Raw genomic sequence first — 20,657 nt, forward strand, 5'->3', positions numbered from 1 at the left:
GTAATGACCTATTTTTTGAAGCTGTTGCTTAAAAACTTTCCACAGAATTTTATTCTACCAAAAAATGTACCAGCTTGTTGACCGAGAGTTTAGTGACAGGTCAGTGTGTGGGTATTTAACTTAGTTTGAATCACAGATACCACTTTATATTGAGGGTACATAAAGAATGCTTTATAAATAAGTTATTCATGAGTTTGTGTACCATTTATAAAACATTAATAAGCTGTTATAAAACACTCCATACATTGAAGCTGGCCCACTAGTTGCAGTACTTTTAGTTTCTCAGGTAAATGTAATTCTTTAAACTTTTTTTTAACTAAACTAACACTTTATATCTACAAACACTCATTCTGCTTGCAGGTAAATTACAAATATTTGGTACTGAAAATCAAGGTAAACAGTGAAGATGGGGAGTATAGAAAATTGTTTGGTCACTATCAGGCTAGAAAAAAGTCAGTATTCTTTTATCTAATGCAGTGACTGCCTTCTAATTGTTTATTAAGTGTTTACAGCTTAATGAACAACTTCACTGTTCAGTATTACTCAATAATTTGTAAGGGTATCCTGATTTTGAAGTGGTATAGAGTGTGATTATCATATATGAAGCTGCCATGAGAATAACATTAGTCGCTGTTTAGAGAAAACACGAAGTTGTCACATGTGACTGTTTTCCTTTACGCAAGAAAGACGAAACAGTGATGTCCGGGAGGAGGCCGAGAAGTTCTGATGCTTTTGGCTTGCAGCAGAAGTGAAACTCATATTTAGACCACATGGTGTGTTTAAAGGTTGGCAGCTTACGCAAGAATGTGAAAATTCTTCCCCTGGGAGGATTTAAAACGAAACATGTTGTATTTATAGTAATGTGAGAACAACTTACAGCTCTGTCCAACTAGTCATGTCATGAGGTCTTTAAAACAGCTGATTTACCATAAGTGATACAAATCCACATTAGTCTGAACTAATTGCAGAAAATTTGTTTCAATTCATTCCTGAAAACCCTCTGTCTTTCATGTTCTTATATATATATATATGTTCTTTTTTTATTTTTGGATTATAAAGTCACTGAAAGAAACCGAAACTACACTGACAAACATAGTAAAAACAAAATTGAATATATTCAGTGTGTTGCCTCAAGCTTTGAGTTTCTTTGAGCACCTGATTAGCATCTGTTGAGGCTGACTACCGGTAGTTTAACAACACCATCATTGAGAAACCTTTTTGTTTCAACAAGAAAAACCTCAAAAGGTTAAGCTGATGTGACATAATGGATAGACATAGAGTTCTCTAAGCTACCCACCAGAGGCCAGCCACAAAATGCCACTTATAGAAGACACCTCACACCAATGTTTCCACACTGAGAAGATGATGACTAGAGGTGGGGAAAATCCAGGCCAAGAGGGGGAGCCTGATGAAGGAGTCAGCGCTTCATCTGATTTAGAGGCCAAGGCAGCAACCAACTCTGAGGACAAGCTGGAGGAGCGGGCAGCATTGGTGAAATCTCTTATGCATCTCTCAAGCAGCCAGAGACCAGAGGACGGAGAAAGACATCTCACGCCAAGGGCAAAGGTGGAAAAGCATACAGCATCAATTTCAACAGATTCAGCTTCAAGTAAATACTGTACTCGCTGTACTACCTGTGACATCCAGGTGGCCCATGGTGTCAGGTCCACAATGGAGCCAAAATTTCTTCCCTTGTCACAGGATGGCGACATTGAGCCATTTATGACAACATTTGAGACAATGGCCCAGGTCTGCTCATCTTGTCCCCGTGTTGACAGATAAAACCCACACAGCTTATGTTCTCATGAACATAGTAGACTCTGAGAAATATGACAAAGTGAAAGAGGCAATTTTGGCAAAATATGAGATCACTGCTGATACTTATCGACGCCGCTTCAGATCCCTGAGGGTGGAACCAGGTGAGACGCCACGTGACCTTTATGTATGATTGAAAGACTTGTTTTCCAGTAAGTCCACTGGGGGTGAACAGGGCTCTGGCCACGCTCAGGGTAGGAATGTTTCTAATTCTAGGCAGCTCCCTTCCCAAAGATCAAGATATAAGATGTTATAACCCCCGCAAAAAATTGTAAAAATTCATAGTGTGACGGTCAGAACCTGGGGGTTTATTTGATGCCATTTTCATTAAGGCAGCATTCAACTCCTCAAATTTAAATTCAGCATCACAGTCTTCTTTGTAAGATGTCTCAGTCTGTGGTATCAGAGTGGATATGTTGTCAAAAATGCGATTACAATCTACTTCTGAATGTTTAGCTGCGTTTTATTCGGAATAAAGCATAAAAACTTCCTTTCCTAATACTTTAGGCTCTTTTACATTATTTCCCATTTATTAAAAGACTTGAGACACAGTTACTCTGCTGCCTGTTTTCTTCTAAGTTAAAGAAATAAGAGGAGTTATTTTCCCCTACTTCAATCCACTTTGAAGAAGATCTCAGAAAGGCACAGTGTGCTCCGTCCAAATAAAGTAGATCTAATTTAGTTTGTAATTCCATAAGATTACTTTTCTCTTCACTATTTAAATCATGTTTGACACAACATTGATGTATTTCTTTCAAAAGATTGCTCTCGTATTTTTTTTTGCTCACGATTGAGGTTTTTGCTAAATTGGATGCTAAATTCTCTGATTTTAAACTTGACAAATTCACATTTATTAATGTCTCCTATGAGTGAGTCATTAGCTTCAACTTCATTAAGTAGTTCTCTAATCTTTGTGTAATGTTCCTCATATTGTAACAATTTAGCATTGAACTTCCAGTAGCCCTTTTTTGTATAATTTCCTAACTACAGGTTCCAGACTCAGTTCTATGAAACAATGGTCTGCAAGGGGAGCTTTTTATATTACAATTATTGAATTATGATTTAATGTAATATCACTCCCTAACCAATAGTCAATCCTAGATTTAAAGCTTCCATTCGGCTTAAACCGCGAAAAGCCTTGAGACCTTGGGTTCATTACTCTCCAAATATCATTCAGATTATTGTTTATCATAAAGTCGTTCATCAAACAATTACGTTGGGGTCTCCCCAGTCTTGGAGGCCATCTATCCAACAACTCATCAGGGGTCATATTCCAATCACCTCATTAAAATATAATCAGTAGGATATCAACCTTTAAGTTCTGAAATCACATTTGTTAAGTCTGCTGACATTACTCTGTTTTGATCATTATTACACCCATATATATTGGACAATATGATAGACTGTCTGTTCTCACCACAGCTCTCAGCAGGTGTCTCCCAGTATCAGTCCGGTGTGTAATAATTTCTCCTGGAAAATTGTTAAAACATCAAACTACCCCTACCAATTGGGTAGAGCCATGACTGAACAGGATCTTATCACCCTATTGATTCATCCAAAAAGAAGTGTCCACATCCGAGGAATGAGTCTCTTGCAAAATCAAACAATGTTATGTTTGCCCTTTTTAAAATAAAAACGCAGCTTCCCTTTTAACAATTTATTTCAAGTCCCTGACATTTAAAGAACTAAAAGAAATTTTAACACTTAACATAAACTCCAAACAGTTTTTTTATAAAGTCACAAAAACTCAACAAGTAGAAAAGCAAAAAAAAGCTCACTGGTTGATCTCCTTGAATATGAGAGGTTATCCATCAAACACATTTCAGAGATCATTAAAGATTAAATTTCAACTTCAGATGCTACATGACGGATAAGAACAATTACATATATGTAATATATGAAATGATATCATGTACACATATCAAAGACAGAAGAATGAACAAAGAATAATTATTTAGCTTTCATTGGTTATTCAGTTTTGCTGAAAGCGAGGAACACTGAGAAACGTCATGCAGTCAGGGCTACTCATCAGATGAAGGATTTTGTTTTAGGGTCCAGGCTCCTCATTACCATGGAGACAGGATTAGGAGACTGGGACTGGCTGGAATCGACGACAGTACCTGAAGTCTGTATGAGGAAAAAGAAGAGTTCTCATGTGAGAGTGGAACAAATATGCATTCTGTGAAGGTTGGAAAAAAACCTCCAGACACACAAATCCACTTATTCTGTGTTTCTACACACAGTTAGACAAAAATATTATGATATTCTTTCAGAAAGCTGTACCACACTAATGTAAGAACCATCTATTTCTGCCGTTTGTGTTTGAAAATAACCATATTCTTCATGTTAGAAACTGTAATGTGAAATAGATGGATGATGATTTAAAGATTTAGAAAACAGTATTTGTATAAATCACTATGAAAATTTTGAGATAGTAGTTGTTATAAGAGTTAGAAACACAACACAACATAGCTAAAGACCTGATACACATAGTTACACAGGAGTTATTAATGGCCAGATAACCAGTAGTGTGAAACCAAAAAAAAGGCAAACTACCTTAAATAAATATAAGGAATGTGATGGGGTGTCATGTGGTCTAACAGCACCTACAGTTTCATTTTACTGATGCAACAATGTTTGTCAAGTTTAAACCATGAAGACTAAAGGAAACACACATTTCACATCAACAAATTGCTTCATTTCTTTGACCAGATAAAAAAGCAGTTATCTCTTTTTAGTTCTGCATGTAGTTTATGACCTTCACTACAATAAGAATAATAAAAAACAAAACAAACTTACACAGGCCAACACAGATGAATACAGTGATGAATGTGAGTAGGACAAGGAGACTTGATATAATGTAGGTGATGTAACTAAGGTTCTCCTCGTTGCCTTCATCCACCTCTATGTTTGGATTCTAGAGCAAAACAACGATCCAGGTCAGCTGAAATGCAATTTATAGTCAAGGCTTTGATGGAAGCCTCCACAAGAAACTTTAACTTATTACAATGTATGTTTTTTTTTGTCAGACGTTCTGACATTTACCCAACAGGGCGCCTTCAAACAACAAAAACATGTTGAAATGTTGTTACTAAACTGCATTTTAAGGTAGAGGAAACCAGGAAAGGAAGAATTGTGAAATAAGTTATATTCCAACTCAGTTTCTAAATCATTCATTAAATTCATCCTGACTCTTTAATAATTGTGGAAAAAATGTACAAAAGTATTGTCAAATAATATTTAGACGATTTAAATGTGAAATGTTGGTCCTACTACAGTACCTGCATTGCATAGTTAGGACTTCTGATTGGATGGTCTTAAATGGGTAAGGTTTTTTTTAAGAGGTCACGCACATTTTTGGAAATAAGTGATAAAAAATAATAATTACCACAAGCACAGCAAAGAAGCTGAGATGACTGCAGTGGCAGATAATTTCCTTTCTCTCTTTACTGGTTTCACAGCCATCTCTGCTCCAGGAACCTAAAATCACACACATTGTGTCAGTCTCAGACTACATTCTTAATTAAACGTAATAAAGTTGTTTGCATATTTAATCTACCTGTTTCGTTTGGAGCCACTGGCTCCTCCCAAAACACACAGATTCCATTTATTGCCTGAAACAAATGAAAGGGATCAAAATAAGGAAAGCAAGTTAGAACATTTTACAAATTAAAACATCATACTTCATAGTTTAATGGTTCTCCTTTATTTTCTTTTGGTTGTTATTGTTTTACCGTTGTATTATGCCTGAATCTTAACTCGATGGGTTCGGAGAGGTTTTTGACTGGTCTGAGCCCTGCCTTCACAAACAGAACGTTCTCCTCTAAAACCTCTCCCTGTGGGCGGTCCAGCTGCTGGGGAAATACAGCTCTTCCTTTACTTGGACGAGGTGTCTGCTGCTGTAAAGGAACACAGAGTCATTAAAGATTTTTGCAATAATAGTAGCAGTATTATCAAAATCAAGCTTTATTTGCTTTCCACAGGACGCAGCACAGGACACAGTATAGACATCAGTGCTAAGAAGGACACAAGGTAGTGCTGCCATATTGCCATACTTCATACGGTTCTGTCATACTTGCTCTGACCAAAACCAGTTGATTTAAAGTGAAAGTCTGAATTGTTGGGTTTGTTGCATGTTTAGAGATACAGACCTTAAAAAGTGTGCTGTTGATCAGTGTGGCCACCAGCAGGACTTCCTGCTCAGCTGTATTTGCTCTACTTTTCTGAAGAGCCGAGGACGGGACTCGAACCGTGTATTTATTCATTATGTCCAGTTCAGCCTAAATTCACAGGCACAGGAAAAAAAAACACAACACAACTCTGAATCTCATACAAAAAAAGAAAACTGTAACATTTAGCCAAGAACAGAACACAGCTTGTTTATAAAGCTGTTCAAAAATCTGGATTTCTGTCAGTAAATATAACTTTATATGGTTTCTGTTTATGAGTGAATATTGGTCATCATGTAAACAACATTTTATTCAGACCATTTATATGTTCATATTTAAAATAACAAGTCCATTTTGTATTTCAGATAAAAGTTTTTTACATTTTAAAGCTGACTGATCTCATAGTTCAGCCTTACCTTCTGTGATGAATTCACTCTTCCATGTTTGAAGTCAGGGCGAGGAGGCCCACGAGGCAATCTGCAATTTACAATTTGGTCCTCATAGCACCTATGAATGAACACATGATGTTTGACTTGTTTCAGTTCAACATTTTAGCAAATTAAACAAGAGACAAAGATTATCAGTTGTAGAGGTACAGCCAGTAGTTGCTTTGTGAGAGTTAAATGAGATCTTTCTAGTTGTTTATGAGGTATTTTGCTAACGGTGCTTCCAAATCAACACACATTTACAGACACAGGCACAAACATGATCACTGCTTTGCCTTTGACTTCAGACACAATAATGATTTGAACAGTGCGTACACTTCTTTGGCTCATGAAGCCATTTCTAAACACTGAAAAGACAAATGAATTCTGCATCCTGGAAGCTCTGTAATCAGAAAACTACAGAAATTTTAAAACCACCAAAAATAGACTATAGGAAGAAAAGGGTGAAAACAGAGAAATGGGGCCAACAACAAGAACAAAAGCTATAAAAGCTGTGGCAGCAGTAAAATCTATATCGTTAGCCTAATAGCACAATTGCCTAAGTCATTTTTTGGCCAAATTGTGATGTCTGCCTAACTTTACTCTCCTAACACTGCTGCATCACCTTGCCTTATTGCCTATGTCCTCAGCCTATCAGAATGCGTTTTAGAGTCTAAAATCACTGTCTGCCTTAGTCATCTTTTTGACTTAGGCATTTTGCTGCTACATACAAAGATGGCAGACTGCATGAGAATGAGGGCTCTGCTGACCACAAATGAAGCATTATCTCTTCTCTTTGAGTCATCTGGTAAGCTAGACAGTAAATGTACTTTCAGTCAATCAAAGGGGGTAGGAACTGTGTGGTTAAACTTTTTTTTTTTTTAGCATTTTTAAAGTTATCATAGTCCAGTACAGTGCATATACAATTTTTTTAAAACATGTACCAAATCCAGAATACATCCTCAGCAATGTCCTTATTAGGTATAATATTTCAGGCAGTTACCCTCTGAGTTCTCAAGTACTCCAACTCTATCACAGAGGTCCCCAACCCCCGGGCTACGGTCTGGTACCGGTGGTGTATCTTATTTTAAAGGGCATGTTTAAACATCGCCATATTGACCAGAGAACATTAGGAAGAGGAGAGACTGTTATTCATGTTGATAACTCAACACCAGGACACAACTAACAAAGCTGTGAGTACACATTAGATTTACGTTTATTATGTTTTAAAAAATACCCCCGTTTTCATGCTCGTCGTATCATTTTATTCTGTTGTATTTATCCACCACACCTTTAAAGGCCGGTTTTGACTGGAAAAAAGACATTTTGACTCGAAATAAGACTGGAAATAATAAGTATTCTTGGTAAGATTTTGAGGTTTTGAAATGAACCTATTCATTTCCCATGGTTTACTGTTAACATTCAGCAGCACTTTATTTTCTTCTGTTTCAGGGTCAGGAAATAGACTTGATATCAATTTGGAGAAGGACTTAGAGAAGGATTTAGATGACAGTGGACCTGAGATAGAAGGAAATAACATAGACGCAAGGCAACAGATTGAAGAAGAAACAGACAGTAAAGCCTCCACAGCTGATTCTGATCCTGATTTATGGTCAGAAAGTGAACATGAAGACTCTGTCTTGGAAGAGGACTATAGACCTGATGACCGCCCAGATAATGATAGTGAGGAGGGAGGAGGTGAGAGGGAAGAAGAAACAGAAGCTGCACTTGTAGCTTCTGCTGTTAAATCTCACAAGTGTCCAAAGTCACATGCGGAAGCGACCGGTGATTAAAGAGAAGCATCTCAAGGGAGAAAGTTACACTGAACAGCGCATCATCAAAGATATTTACACTCCCTTGTCATTGTCATCTTCGAGACTGCATGTCTGCATCCATCCCCGTACACGGTCACCCAGCTGTTCCACATCTGGGGCCTATGTCACCAACATTTGACCAGGAAGAAAAGTTGGAGACCCCACAGCCCATGACCTTCGGGCTGTCCAGTACCTGGCAGATGGTCGAATCCGGTACAAGTTGGATTTCGAGTCTGACTGGGAGGACCTGCCTCAGCGAATCAGCATCCCCAAAGAACCATTCTACTGGGTCCCACTCTTTCCTGCCAACTTGCCAATTACTCTCTAGAAATTCAATGACTTGCAGGCAGTGAAACCAGTACTACCAAGAGTGGCCCACCAGTACTATGACAGTGTGAAAACAAGGTAACACAGCACCTGAGCAGGACTTGGGTTAAGGTTAGACAAGTGCAACAACCTCGTTAAGGTTACACATTCAAAACAATTTGCTTAAAGTTAGAAAAGTAAAACAACTTGGTTATGTTATTGTGTTTGTATGTAAGAGAGGAATCGCCTAAGTCAAGGCATTTTCTGCCTAAGTCACTTTTATTTGTTATGCAAACAATGTTGTGCCTTACTTTTTTTGGAAACTTATTCACACACTGGTTGAACCTTCTGTTACAATATCAATAAAAAATTACGGTCTGCTCGCTGAAAAAGTTGTTTTTTCTTGTTTTCTGAAAACATTCAAACATGACTTAGGCAATTATGCTATTAGGCTAACGATATACGGATGTATGTGAAAGCTATATTTTTTTATTCAAGTTTATTTCTTAGGTTCAGATGATGGGAAACACGCAAATTTGCAACACTTGTTTCCAGAAGGGCTTTTATAAAGATAAAAAAAAATACAACAAGCAGGAATACAGCATCATATTAGAATCTATTTGATACGTTACCTGGTCCAAAAAGCCGGATCTGTTTTCAGACAGTCCTCGATGACCATTTGACAGCTGATTCCTAAAGTGAGACGCAGGAAGTGAACTGGTCAGAAGGAGCTCTGCTGATTGTTGAACACCGAATGAACTCAGTAACATATCTGAGTCCAGAGTAACACAGACAGAAAGAGACCTCTCTGTAACTTTTGGAACATCACTAAAAAACACAACATATAAAGTTTACTCACTCGTAGCCTGGGATGTAAAAAAGCAGACTGTGAGGAGAATAAGAGTAATCCACATCGTGCCTCTGATTGTTTCTGTTCCAGCTGCTACAACCGCATGTGCAGCGTTGCTCTGCAAGGCTGAGGCTTGACTGCTGAAGTGGGCTAGGAGTTTCACATCTACTTTCATAACCTTCTGGCATGGCAGACATTGATGATCAGAGCAGAAAATTAGTCATTTATAAAGCATGGGTACATGGTTTATAAATTTGGGTAATGACCTAATTTTTTGAAGCTGTTGCTTAAAAACTTTCCACAGAATTTTATTCTACCAAAAAATGTACCAGCTTGTTGACCGAGAGTTTAGTTTTTAAAACACTTTATACATTGAAGCAGGCCCACTAGGTGGCAAAATTTGGTGTGGTACTTATATTTGTTTGGGTAGATGTATATTTTAGTAGTTGCTCAGCCGTTCATTTATTTATTTATTTTTACACTAAACTAACATTTTGTTTTGTTAAAATACCAATGGCAGCTCATGATGACGTTTCCTGGATGTCAGAGGCTGAAGACGCCTGTGTGCAGTACATGAGTTTTAGGTCTGCCTGATTAAAAAACACGATTTAAACAAACTGTAGAATGTAACAAATGTTACATGACTTCCGTTTTGACTCAGAAACATGGCTGGTAGTCCATTTTTCATCGACTTGACTGTGTGGCCAGAGATCTACTGACCTGTGTACAATTAGTTGTAGCAGCTACTTTGGCAATCTAAGCTCCTGGTCCAATTGTTCTTACTCATGGCATAACCTTAAAGGTACCTAATGAAGTGTCATTGATTTTACTCCAAAATACAATGTCTGTTTCACATTGTCATGCACGGCTGTGTTACTTTCATAGTCACAGCTAAAAATAAAACCATCCGCTGAGCTAAACCGCTCAACTTATTTACCAACTGCTGAAGATAGTGATCAGCATAACTGTCTGCAGGATATTGAAAAAAAAAGTACTGCTGCCTCAAGCACAAGTAACTGATATATCTTTTTTAGACGCAGGACTAGCCATGTTTATTGATGATTTGGGTATGAAAAATGAAAATGGGACAAAGGCATCATGATATGCTGATGTTGTTGTGACACACTCAGAAGTATTAAAAGCTTCCATCTTCATTACTCAGCACAAGCCGACAAACTTGCAGGCCTGACAGAAGTCTGTAAAATAGCAAACAATTAAAAAGTTCATATTTATACTGATCATCAGTACACTTTCTCTACTGCTTACGTGTTTGCCCAACAGTGGAAAAGTGCAGGAATGGGAACTTTAACAGGGAAACCTGTTAACCAGATGCCATCTGCAAATGTGCTGCACACACCCATTAAACAGATCCTGTATTTACAAGAAACTGAAGACAGATGAAGAAGTTATGAAAGCTACATAAAAATCATCCATGCTTTTACAACAGAAGTATGAACAAGATGCTGATTTTTAAGTCATGATGTTTTTTTTAAAGACCATGCAGACTGTCTACAGAGAAGCTAAACAAATCAATCAGGGAGTTTTCTGTTTTCTGTTGAAATGAAAATTTCAATCCCTACAACACTGTAGGGATGGCACAATACTCTTTTATAGGACATACACTCATTAGACAGAACTATTGTGCACTGGAGTAAAACCTAATATTTTTATTTACAAAGAGAAAAAAAAACAAATCTGCCCAAATGTAACACTCAGTGTTGGATAATTCTTATGGGGGAAAAAAATCAGTATTCAAGGAAAAATAAAGATTAAGATTATCTTTTTTGCCATTCGCTGAACCAGAACATAGAGGAACCCACAGGAACATCAACTCTGAAAAGTCAAACAGGCACTCCAACATTAGTCACTGTGGTTGGAGCTGGTAGAAATAACACACTAAATACAACCAACAGTGTGCATAAATTAGTATGCATTCACGTGTCGCAAATCTTGCATAGATATAAAATGGCAAGACATTATAAATGACCATTAATTATTTGTATAAAACCACATACATAAAATACTGGAATGATTCATCACCATCACCATCACCATTGGTCAATTGTTAATTGTTAAACATATCATCAGCTTTTCCATTACATCCATTTTTTTTGTCTTATTATCATTTGTGCTTAAAATCATTTCAATAAAACAATTTAAATGTATAACATGTATAGTATAATTACAAGATAATATAACCATTTTGTATGAATCACATTTTTTAATTGAAATAGTACATATCCTTAATCTATTAAAGAGATGTTTCAAAAGTGTTACTTAGTCAAAGGAATTTTGATAATAACTCAAAAATGATAAAACTTAAAGTATAATAGAAGTTAAGAAAATCTGATCTAATATAATGAGAGTGTTACACTAGCAAAGGGGTTATTGAGATCTATTCAGAGGTGTGATAGAAAAGGAGATCTAATCAACTTTGGTGCCTGAAGTTGCCACATAAGTTGAAGACAGTTTCTCCTCCATTTGCCTCTTCCTCTGCTTGTTTGCTGAGAGGTAGATCCACAAGAAGATGAAGAAACCTTGGTTAAAACACACACACACACACACACACACACACACACACACACATGGTGAGCTGATGTCAAAGGCATAAAAGATTTGATAAAACCCCGGAAATAAACAGAGATTTAATCAAAAGATCCAAAAACACAACAGTCACCTTGTAAAGAGTTGAGGATGCAGAAAAGGTAAAGAATGGGGTAGTTGACATATCCAGATCCCAGGAATGCCAGGCCCCAGGTGGTCCCCATCAGGCAGGTAAGACCCAGCAGAGTTAGGCCACTCTTGCAGGACGTGCTGAACCTCTGTCGCTCCTCCTTGAACTTTCCTCTAGTGTTAGCTCTGAGCTTTGAGTTACTCTTTGACACCTGTTTCATCTTACAGATGCTAGAGCCCACCGCCAACAATATGCCAGAGTTGAGGATGAAAATAAGGGTGAAATACGCAAGATTCAGTGAGTAGAAGAAGGAGTCATCTATGATCCAGCAGCTGTAAAACAGGATGTTGGATGAAGTTTTTAACATTGCAAAGAGGTGTAGGCATATCAGTTAAGAGTACAATGGGCAAAAGGAAGGAAATTAATATAACAAATGTTTCACCAGCAGCAGACACTATCATGAAATTTTGCATTTAGATTTACATGTGAAAGTTTCAAAGGTAGGGGAAGTTATACATTCCTGTTTGGGATTTAAACAAACTTCCTCACCAAGTAATTTTCCAGAAAACAAATGTTTAGGATGTTAAAACATAATAAACTTTGAATAGAGATCACAAGGGAGTCTGATCTTTCCTATCAATTTATCTGCAATAAAATGTCTTAGACAACCTCCTTTTGATTAAACTCCAAACAAAGCATAGCCTTTGTGAAATTTTTTTATGTGCTGCTAAAAACCTGACGCACTCTGATCTTTAGTTTAATCTACTGATGAGCAATATTAGAGCTAATGCCCACCAGGGCTAAATTTATTCAAAATACTAATTTAAAAGCAAATTTTCACTAAAGTAGTTTACAGAGAGAGATGGTTTAGGAAAAAAAAATACAATTTTGGTTCTAAAACTGCATGAAAAGCATTAAATCATCATAAAAAAGGAAGTAAATTGCACAATCCCTGTTTGATAGATCTTGCTATGATTAAAGTTGACATGAATGCTACTTAAGCCTCATAAAAAGTGGTTATCATTTACTTACATTGCATTGGTTTGGTTAGTATCCGACATGGTCAGCTGTGTAACTCCGTAAAACTGTTTGAAGTCCTTCACTCCCAAAGAGGTTGCCACAATTATACCAGGAATCCCTAGAAATCACACAAATCCACACATAATTTCAAACATTTTGGGATGTCATATGTTATTGTGTGGGGTTGTAGTAAAGGAAGGTACCTGCTACAGATGGACTTTATTTATACATTCAAAGCATATTTCAAGTCTTAAATTTTAATAAATGCTCATTTAATTTAGATAATAATAATAAATATATTCATCCAAAACATTAGTTGGATCATTCGGGTTCAATAATCACATGTACAGAAAATACAGAAGTCTCATTCATGGTGTCATTAGCCTCTGGTTCTGTAACAGTCTACAGAACAGAGTACAGTTCATAAAGGTGCACTGACATCATTGTTTTGCATACTTTTATTGTGAAACTTTTAGTTTTGTATTTTTCCATCACATCATTGATTTTCGGTAGCTAGCCAAAAGTGATCATAATGAGACCTAGACTATGAGAAAGGTTCAACATATCCCAGGTTTCTGTCTTAGCGAACCCTAACAATAAAATCTTTGCTTGGTGTCCAGGAAAACTGAGAATATACACAACATAAAAATGATAAAAAGCATTCCCACATCATTAAGGCATGATGGAGCTAACCATTTACATTAGGATAGGGCCTAGAATAGGATAAAGAAGTAAAGTGACCATTATTAGTTACTTAATAGTAGAGAATAAATGGAGTTTAATAAGATGATGCTTCTTCCTACGTCTTTTTGAAAATGGTATTTACTTTATTATTTTACTTAATGTTGTGTTGCTTAATAAAGCCTCATCAATCAACAAATTGATGAATCAATCAACCAATCAATGACTTAAACTGGTACAATGTGCTGAAGGAGCCACCTTTTACTGAGACATGAAGTTTTAACATCTCTCTTTCTAAATGTAAGTCCAGCTGTTTCAAAAACTCTTTGTACTAAATGAACTTGCTTTTCTGCTCTACATAAAAATCCCACAAAACCCTGATGAACCACTTCGGTTCTGCACCACTCACCCCATCCGGCAAGAGACAGTTTGAGCAGGTAGTGTTTGTAATAGGTGTTGAACACCTTTATCAACAGGAGGTAGAGGTGAAGCGCCTCTATAGCCATCCAGGTGAAGCAGCAGAGCAGAGAGTAATGCATGAGTGCTGCAACCAATTCACACACCCAGTCCAGGTTCACTCTGGCCCCCCACTCAGTGAGCAGGAAGGTTGAATTGAGCAGAAATAAGGCCCCGCTCAGAGACACGTGGATAGAAATAGAGTTGTCCATTTTGTAATTTCTGAAAGAGAAAAACAAGAAGATTCATTAAAGAACTATGATCAGACCACATGGAAATATGAGACACTACTTATTAAATCTCAACTAGAATACTTTAACACAATCATGCTACAATTATTTTACATTAGTCTTGTGCTTTTAAATTTTAAATTGGCTACAATATCAGCATTGTATGTTTAAGTCTGATAATATATACAGTATTTTTCAGTCTGGGATATCATCAGGAGCAGAATCAGTGATCAGGTGGCACTTTCTACAGAGAATATGATCGGGAACTCTCAACATAAGCTGAGCATCTCCTCAGGACTCCCAGGTCAGCAGGGCCTCCAAAGAGAGCTTTAAAACTCACACAAGACATGTTGATGAATGTACACATTTACATTAGTTGTAATCATACAAAAAAGAAAAGAAAGGAAAAAACTACATAGTTTAATAGTTATGCAACAAAGTCTTAATTTCATGATAGTGTTTTATTAATCCTGCTGCTTGTGTCTAAAGCTGGAATCACATTTCATATATCAATTTCATTGGAGACAGTTGGTTGGTACTTGCCCAATTCCAATGGAAACAGTAAGGATGTTCTTAATTTTTCTTTGTTTTTGGTAAATACCATTGGCTCAGTGTGAAATGTCATGTTATTTTGCTGCACAGTTGCAGCTGATACAACTTTTGATCTGTGGATGCTCACCGACTGAATAGATATGTCAGAAATGACAAAGCACTGAAGAAAGCGGACAGGCCACAGCCTATGTAACTGATGTATGACAGTATTTCCCAGTGTTTTTTTGCAATTGACTCTTTTATCTGTGAAAAACAGAAGAAAAAAAAGAGGTGGAAGAGGATTAGGGCCACAGTGACACAAAAAAAGTTTCTTCAGTAGCAACTGGTTTGATTTCAGTGACATTTAGAAATAAGACATATGTTTAAACAATATTTATTTATAGTTTTTCTTAATATTAACAGTGGATTTGAATGCAGATCATTCATTCTTTTTTATTATGCCATTATTTATGCCCATGACTTTGCATAATTTACTTATCAGCTGTTGATTTAAGAAAACTGTGTCATAAAGAGGAAGTTAGTCAAAGCAGGTGTGTCTCATTACCAGCAGGACAGCAAATGGTGTGGTGTGGTCACAGGTGCATACAACAACGTTTTCATCAATTTGGGTTTTACATCCATCAGACTTCCATCCCCAGTCTGAACCTATAACAACAACATTCAGTTTATTAACTTATCACATAAAGTACATTCAGGCTGGTTTGAATAGCAAAATCTTAAATAGAATACAGTCATAAAATAATTCATAAAAACTCAAGTGAACACATGCGCTTGCTGTACATTGTTTCAAACACAAATGGTCAGTTATTAAATGTTGTGCAACACTCACAAACCACAGCAAGCGTGCATCTCTTATTTGACCAAAACCTGTTTTGCTTTAAGGTGTTCATGCATTTCATCACAATTAAAATGTTGTCTACATTCTATGTATGCAAAAAAAGGTTACATTTGGAGGCCATTCAGTTGTAAGGCTCCTTGTTAGTGGATGATGACTCCATTACAACTTAAAGGAAACCCAAAGCAGCCTGAAATCGGATGGTCTTTGCAGGTTGCAGATAGGTCCACAATGGTTTTGAGCATGCACAAACCTCCTGTAGTAAGGTTGTGGTGGTTCTACATTGTAGTGGCAGCATATCAGGGTCCTGAGTGGACTGGCATGGCAGCAGAGTGTTCATGATATGAGGTCTGTGTGCACATGCCTAGAGGCTACAACCTTAACCATGATAAAGTCACGAAAACAACCAGACGTGACAGCCATAGTTGCATCCTGATGTGGTCTGAGAGAGCAGCATCAGAATTGCCAGCAACATTTTAATACGGTCATCATCCTGTGTGAACGGGGGCCTTCGTTGATTTAATGCAGATGATCAGTTTTGTGGCTACATAACTATGTAAGTAGAATGCATCTTTATCAAGCTTCGGGTAAAACCTGACATACACCTACCGTATTCATCAAAATACTGACAGAGTAAATGTGAGTCATTCTGTGAAAACACAATAAAACAGAGCTGCATTACATTCAGCAGTGGCACGCTGCTCATCCGAATGAGTGTTTGAAGGCCGAGTTGAACAAAGATAACATGTAATCTTTTCTAAGACTCAGATGACACTATAATACATAGGAAGTAATGCAAAGTCAGACTTACGTGTACATTTGTCTGATTAACTCTGAAAATCATCTTGATTGGTGGCTTTAGATTCTGCAGGCGTTGCCCCAACACCTCTAACCGGAGAACCATTGATGAAATATTCTCCCGGTGTAGCTAATATAGGGACAGTCATATTGCAATGAAGGTAAATACAGGCTGCTTATGACTGTGCATACTAATATACATATGAAAGTGAAATGTCACAATAATTGCTATATAGAATAAAGGATGTACTTGGAACTGGCTGTACTGCATGTAGCTGACCACACCAATAATCCCTGACTTTTCCATGATGTGGTTCGCTGCATTCACTGGCAGCCAAATCTCAGGGAGTAATGACTCGTTGTTCAGCGGCAACTATTAATAGTTATAAATCGAGAAACACATGAAAGACATCAATATTAAATTTTACCTTGATCAAAAATGACCTTAGCCCCTAAAAGTGTTGACTTTTTATATGCAAGAAAGACATTTGAACATTTGGAGATTCAATCCAAACATTAATTATTGCCCTTAAATGTCTGAAAACAACTTGTTTACCTGTGGACCCTCTAGCTGCATTGTGTCGTTTATTAGGCTGAGATTGTTCCTTTTTAAATTGTAAACATTCACTGACAAAAACTGGTTGTGTGTTGTGCGCTTTCCTTCCTCAGGCTTGGATGCTGCCATGATGTCATGGATTATTTCTTTCTCCACTCTAGAGGAAAAAGATGGATGTCATGGAAAATGAAAATTTTTATTTTTCCTGTCGCTGAGCAAATTTAGTGCAAGTTCCCCCAAAGGTTTTAAAATATTTTGCTAAAAAAAGTTTATATATCAAATAAAAAAGTTAAGGAAATTACAAAGACCTAAATTATTGGAATACTACATTGTTGGGGCAAAAATTTATAGCAAAGTACTTAACAGTTGTAAAAAATATTTAGTGCTGAAAAAAAAAAGGAATAGGATAGGATTAAAATAAAGCACACAAAGTAAGTACAGATTACTCTAGTGACTTCAGGACCAAAACTTACGCTATATATGCCTTCTTGAATTCATGGTTGGTGGCAAAGAGAGCCTGACAGGAATTCCTTATGCTATGCAGCGCTAGCATGTCCTTCCGGCCATGGTCAGTACTATTTATAAATTTAATTATTTGCACGACAGATGACTGGATGCACAAGTACTTGTAGCATTTTGTATCTGAAAAGTGAGAGTAGAGTTAGATTGAACAAGTGACCATAATGAAAACAGAAATGAGGGCCAGCAATGAATTGGTTGTTAAGACACAATAAACCTATAAGACATAATGAGCAAAATTACACGGAACAGTCCTTTTCAGAAACAACCAACAATCTGATGAGTGTTCAGGTTACACAAAAGCAGGCTTTTAGGGTGCAGTTTGTCTGATTCCTGTGAACAAAAAGGCATCTCTTCACATTTCATTTCACAAACAAATTACACAGGGAGCATAAAGTTGACTCTGCTACATATCCATGGGTCTTAATGTCAGATCATGACATTGGAATATATATATATATATATATATATATATATATATATATATATATATATATATAATTTTGTTTTGTTCTTCTGCTACGTTAAATATATATATATATATATATATATATATATATTTGAATATCAGGATTAGTGATGATGTGGCCACCACAGTAAGAGTGTGACTGGTGAACAAACTGAAGATGGATATTTATTGACTTTTGTCTCCCTAACTACCTACCGGCTGACCACTATGACATTTAACATCTTCTGTCTAGGCCAGGGGTGTCAAACTCCAGGCCTCGAGGGCCGCTGTCCTGGGAGGTTCAGGTTTTTCTGCACGACACACCTGATTCAAATGGTTTGATTAGCTCCTTACCAAATGATCAAGGTCTCCAGGAGCATGGCAACAAGTCATCCATTTAAACCAGGTGTTTTAAAGCAAGAACACATCTAAAACATGCAGGACAGCGGCCCCCGAGGAATGGAGTTCTGGTCTAGGCTGTGAAAGAAACATGCAAAAAGAAAAAAAAAAGGATAAGGAAAAAAAGAAAAAGTAAGCTGCATTTCAGCACTTTTGATCCAAATGTGCCCTCAATCAGAGGACACCACCTCATCCCTCCCACCCCCTTTAAACACACCAGTTGTTGAGCAGGCTATACATATCTATCACCAGTACTTATCACGTCTTTAACATGATCTGGCAGGAGAAAGATCTTCCTTGAGAAACATCTTACTTACAATTGTAAATGTCATACAAAAAGCCAGTGGAACCGTTGAGTGGAGTCTTAGAAGCCTCTAAGCAATCAGATGATCCATTGAACGGGTACTTATTGTTGATAAGGCATTGGAAGACACAGTCAGCACCATTGGTTTGACATGTGACAAGACTGTTCCTTTCCTCAGTAATGTTTCCAGTGGTTGTAACAATGTTAAGAGTATAGTCTGAAATCTCGATGCACACTGAAGCCAAGAAGACACACATAACTGATTAAAACATTATTTATTCACTGTTACGTCAATATTACAAACAACCTTTTCATTCCTTTTATAATAATTGCCCCTCTGTGGGAAATTTTGAGTTAAACCTGTTAGTTAAAATCATTGTCTCCTTGTATAGAAGAATTTGAGGCTTACATTTTTTTCCTACTTCTGTTAAACAGACAATAACAAAGCTCTGACTCATACCTTTCTCAGCCAGCGATTCATGCAGCAGCAGTAAGACCAGTACCGGAATCATGATTTTACCTCCGCATGTATGCTATAGATGAAAAACTGGAACAAGCAGATATTTATTTGATATTACCTGAAAGTTTGCATATTTAAGGAAATGTTGCACCAGCCCCCTTAAAGGAGACAGCACAGCAACAAATACTGTATGGCATCATGCATTAATACTTTTTGGGAACTTGTGTTTTTCAAGGTACAACATATATTCAAAGATCAGTGTTCTCTCGATGTTTTTACTTTTAAATGATGTGCTTAACAAGCTAAACCTCACCACAATAAAGCCCAAAGTACACTTAAAGAAAACACATACTTACATCAGCTTTCAGAAGACAGAAACCTGCTTTCCTCTGAAGAGAACAGGATGACACTACCCTTTAGCCAGGAGCGACGGCTGAGTGGGCTCTGGATTTGGACTTTAACCTAAAACAAAGTTGAGCCTTTGTTTCGTTCTGTAGGGAGGTATTTGTTTCATGCAAATAATTTTTATGGAGGCAATACAGGTCCCCGAATGTGTTTAAATTGTGTGTGCATGTGTGAAATGTTCAACAGCTCAGTGTTTTGACATTTACCTAAAATTGTCACGCTGAGGTTAACTGAAACATTCTCTCTCAGACTAAAAATGTTCTCCAACTTGGATTTAAAAGTTTTACAGCAGATAGCACCAAAAGGTTTTCTTGCAAGCATCAGTGTGACATTTGTGTTTCAGATGCAAACACAGAGGGATATAAGTGAGTTTAAAAAGATCAATGTTTGCATTTCTCTAAAAAGAATTCCTGTCATTTAGGAGCTTTTAGCTAAAACATTTTGAAGTTGGTTGGTTTAAAGATCTAAACTGTGGTTAAAATAATAAACATGGTATACATTAGAAATTCATTCATTGTATTTCTACTGCGCTCTACATTTACTTCAACAAAATGTGAATATCTCTCTTCATAAAGGGACTGCACTACTTTTCTTGTTTGCTAAAAAAATGTTTCAGATCAAACTGAAATGTGTGGAGCTCCAAGCTTCAAAACTGCAGTGAGTTTCTCTGTCTTTATGAGCTGAACTCACATGCAAACCACTCTCTCTCCCTTCCCTCCCGAGGGTCATTAGGATCTTTGTTAGCCTGGTGCACATGAGCGATGCTTTGGTGTGTGAAGCTGACACGGGATTAGATTCAAGACACCATATTTTAGGTTTTGGAAAGTTAAACCTGAAGTCTCCTTGTCTCTTTAAAGTTGGTCTTTCTTGTTTAATGTATGACTTCCTTTACCCCCCCCCCACCCCCCACCCACACACACACACGTATCGTCTCTGTTCAA

The 20,657-nt window shown here is 37.1% G+C and overlaps 3 protein-coding genes across 4 annotated transcripts; all 3 read right to left on the reverse strand.

Moving 5' to 3' along the window:
• Positions 1–3,450: 3,450 nt before the first annotated feature.
• Positions 3,451–9,678, reverse strand: LOC108241592 (adhesion G-protein coupled receptor G1-like). Of its 2 annotated transcripts, none has more exons than XM_025007963.2 (9): positions 9,389–9,678; positions 9,162–9,222; positions 6,401–6,491; positions 5,967–6,095; positions 5,550–5,711; positions 5,375–5,429; positions 5,204–5,295; positions 4,615–4,732; positions 3,451–3,942 (listed from the first exon to the last, which is right to left on the reverse strand). In XM_025007963.2, the coding sequence occupies exons 1-9, from the start codon at positions 9,552–9,554 to the stop codon at positions 3,899–3,901; spliced, it is 918 nt and encodes a 305-aa protein (XP_024863731.2). In that variant the 5' UTR covers positions 9,555–9,678; the 3' UTR covers positions 3,451–3,898. The 2 variants fall into 2 exon arrangements, with proteins under 2 accessions (XP_024863731.2, XP_024863732.2); XM_025007964.2 differs by having other exon boundaries at positions 3,455–3,942; positions 5,550–5,714; positions 9,389–9,671.
• Positions 9,679–11,741: 2,063 nt separating this feature from the next.
• Positions 11,742–15,774, reverse strand: LOC108241597 (adhesion G-protein coupled receptor G2-like). Its single transcript, XM_037979913.1, has 7 exons — positions 15,756–15,774; positions 15,537–15,664; positions 15,120–15,235; positions 14,164–14,432; positions 13,086–13,191; positions 12,057–12,385; positions 11,742–11,916 (listed from the first exon to the last, which is right to left on the reverse strand). The coding sequence occupies exons 1-7, from the start codon at positions 15,772–15,774 to the stop codon at positions 11,804–11,806; spliced, it is 1,080 nt and encodes a 359-aa protein (XP_037835841.1). The 3' UTR covers positions 11,742–11,803.
• Positions 15,775–16,283: 509 nt separating this feature from the next.
• LOC119617736 lies at positions 16,284–19,392 on the reverse strand. Its single transcript, XM_037980023.1, has 6 exons — positions 18,865–19,392; positions 17,655–17,823; positions 17,182–17,338; positions 16,876–16,998; positions 16,639–16,755; positions 16,284–16,476 (listed from the first exon to the last, which is right to left on the reverse strand). The coding sequence occupies exons 1-6, from the start codon at positions 19,106–19,108 to the stop codon at positions 16,372–16,374; spliced, it is 915 nt and encodes a 304-aa protein (XP_037835951.1). The 5' UTR covers positions 19,109–19,392; the 3' UTR covers positions 16,284–16,371.
• Positions 19,393–20,657: the final 1,265 nt, after the last annotated feature.

The sequence above is a fragment of the Kryptolebias marmoratus genome, linkage group LG15, assembly GCF_001649575.2.
Source record: "Kryptolebias marmoratus isolate JLee-2015 linkage group LG15, ASM164957v2, whole genome shotgun sequence".
NCBI classification, from domain to species: domain Eukaryota; kingdom Metazoa; phylum Chordata; class Actinopteri; order Cyprinodontiformes; family Rivulidae; genus Kryptolebias; species Kryptolebias marmoratus.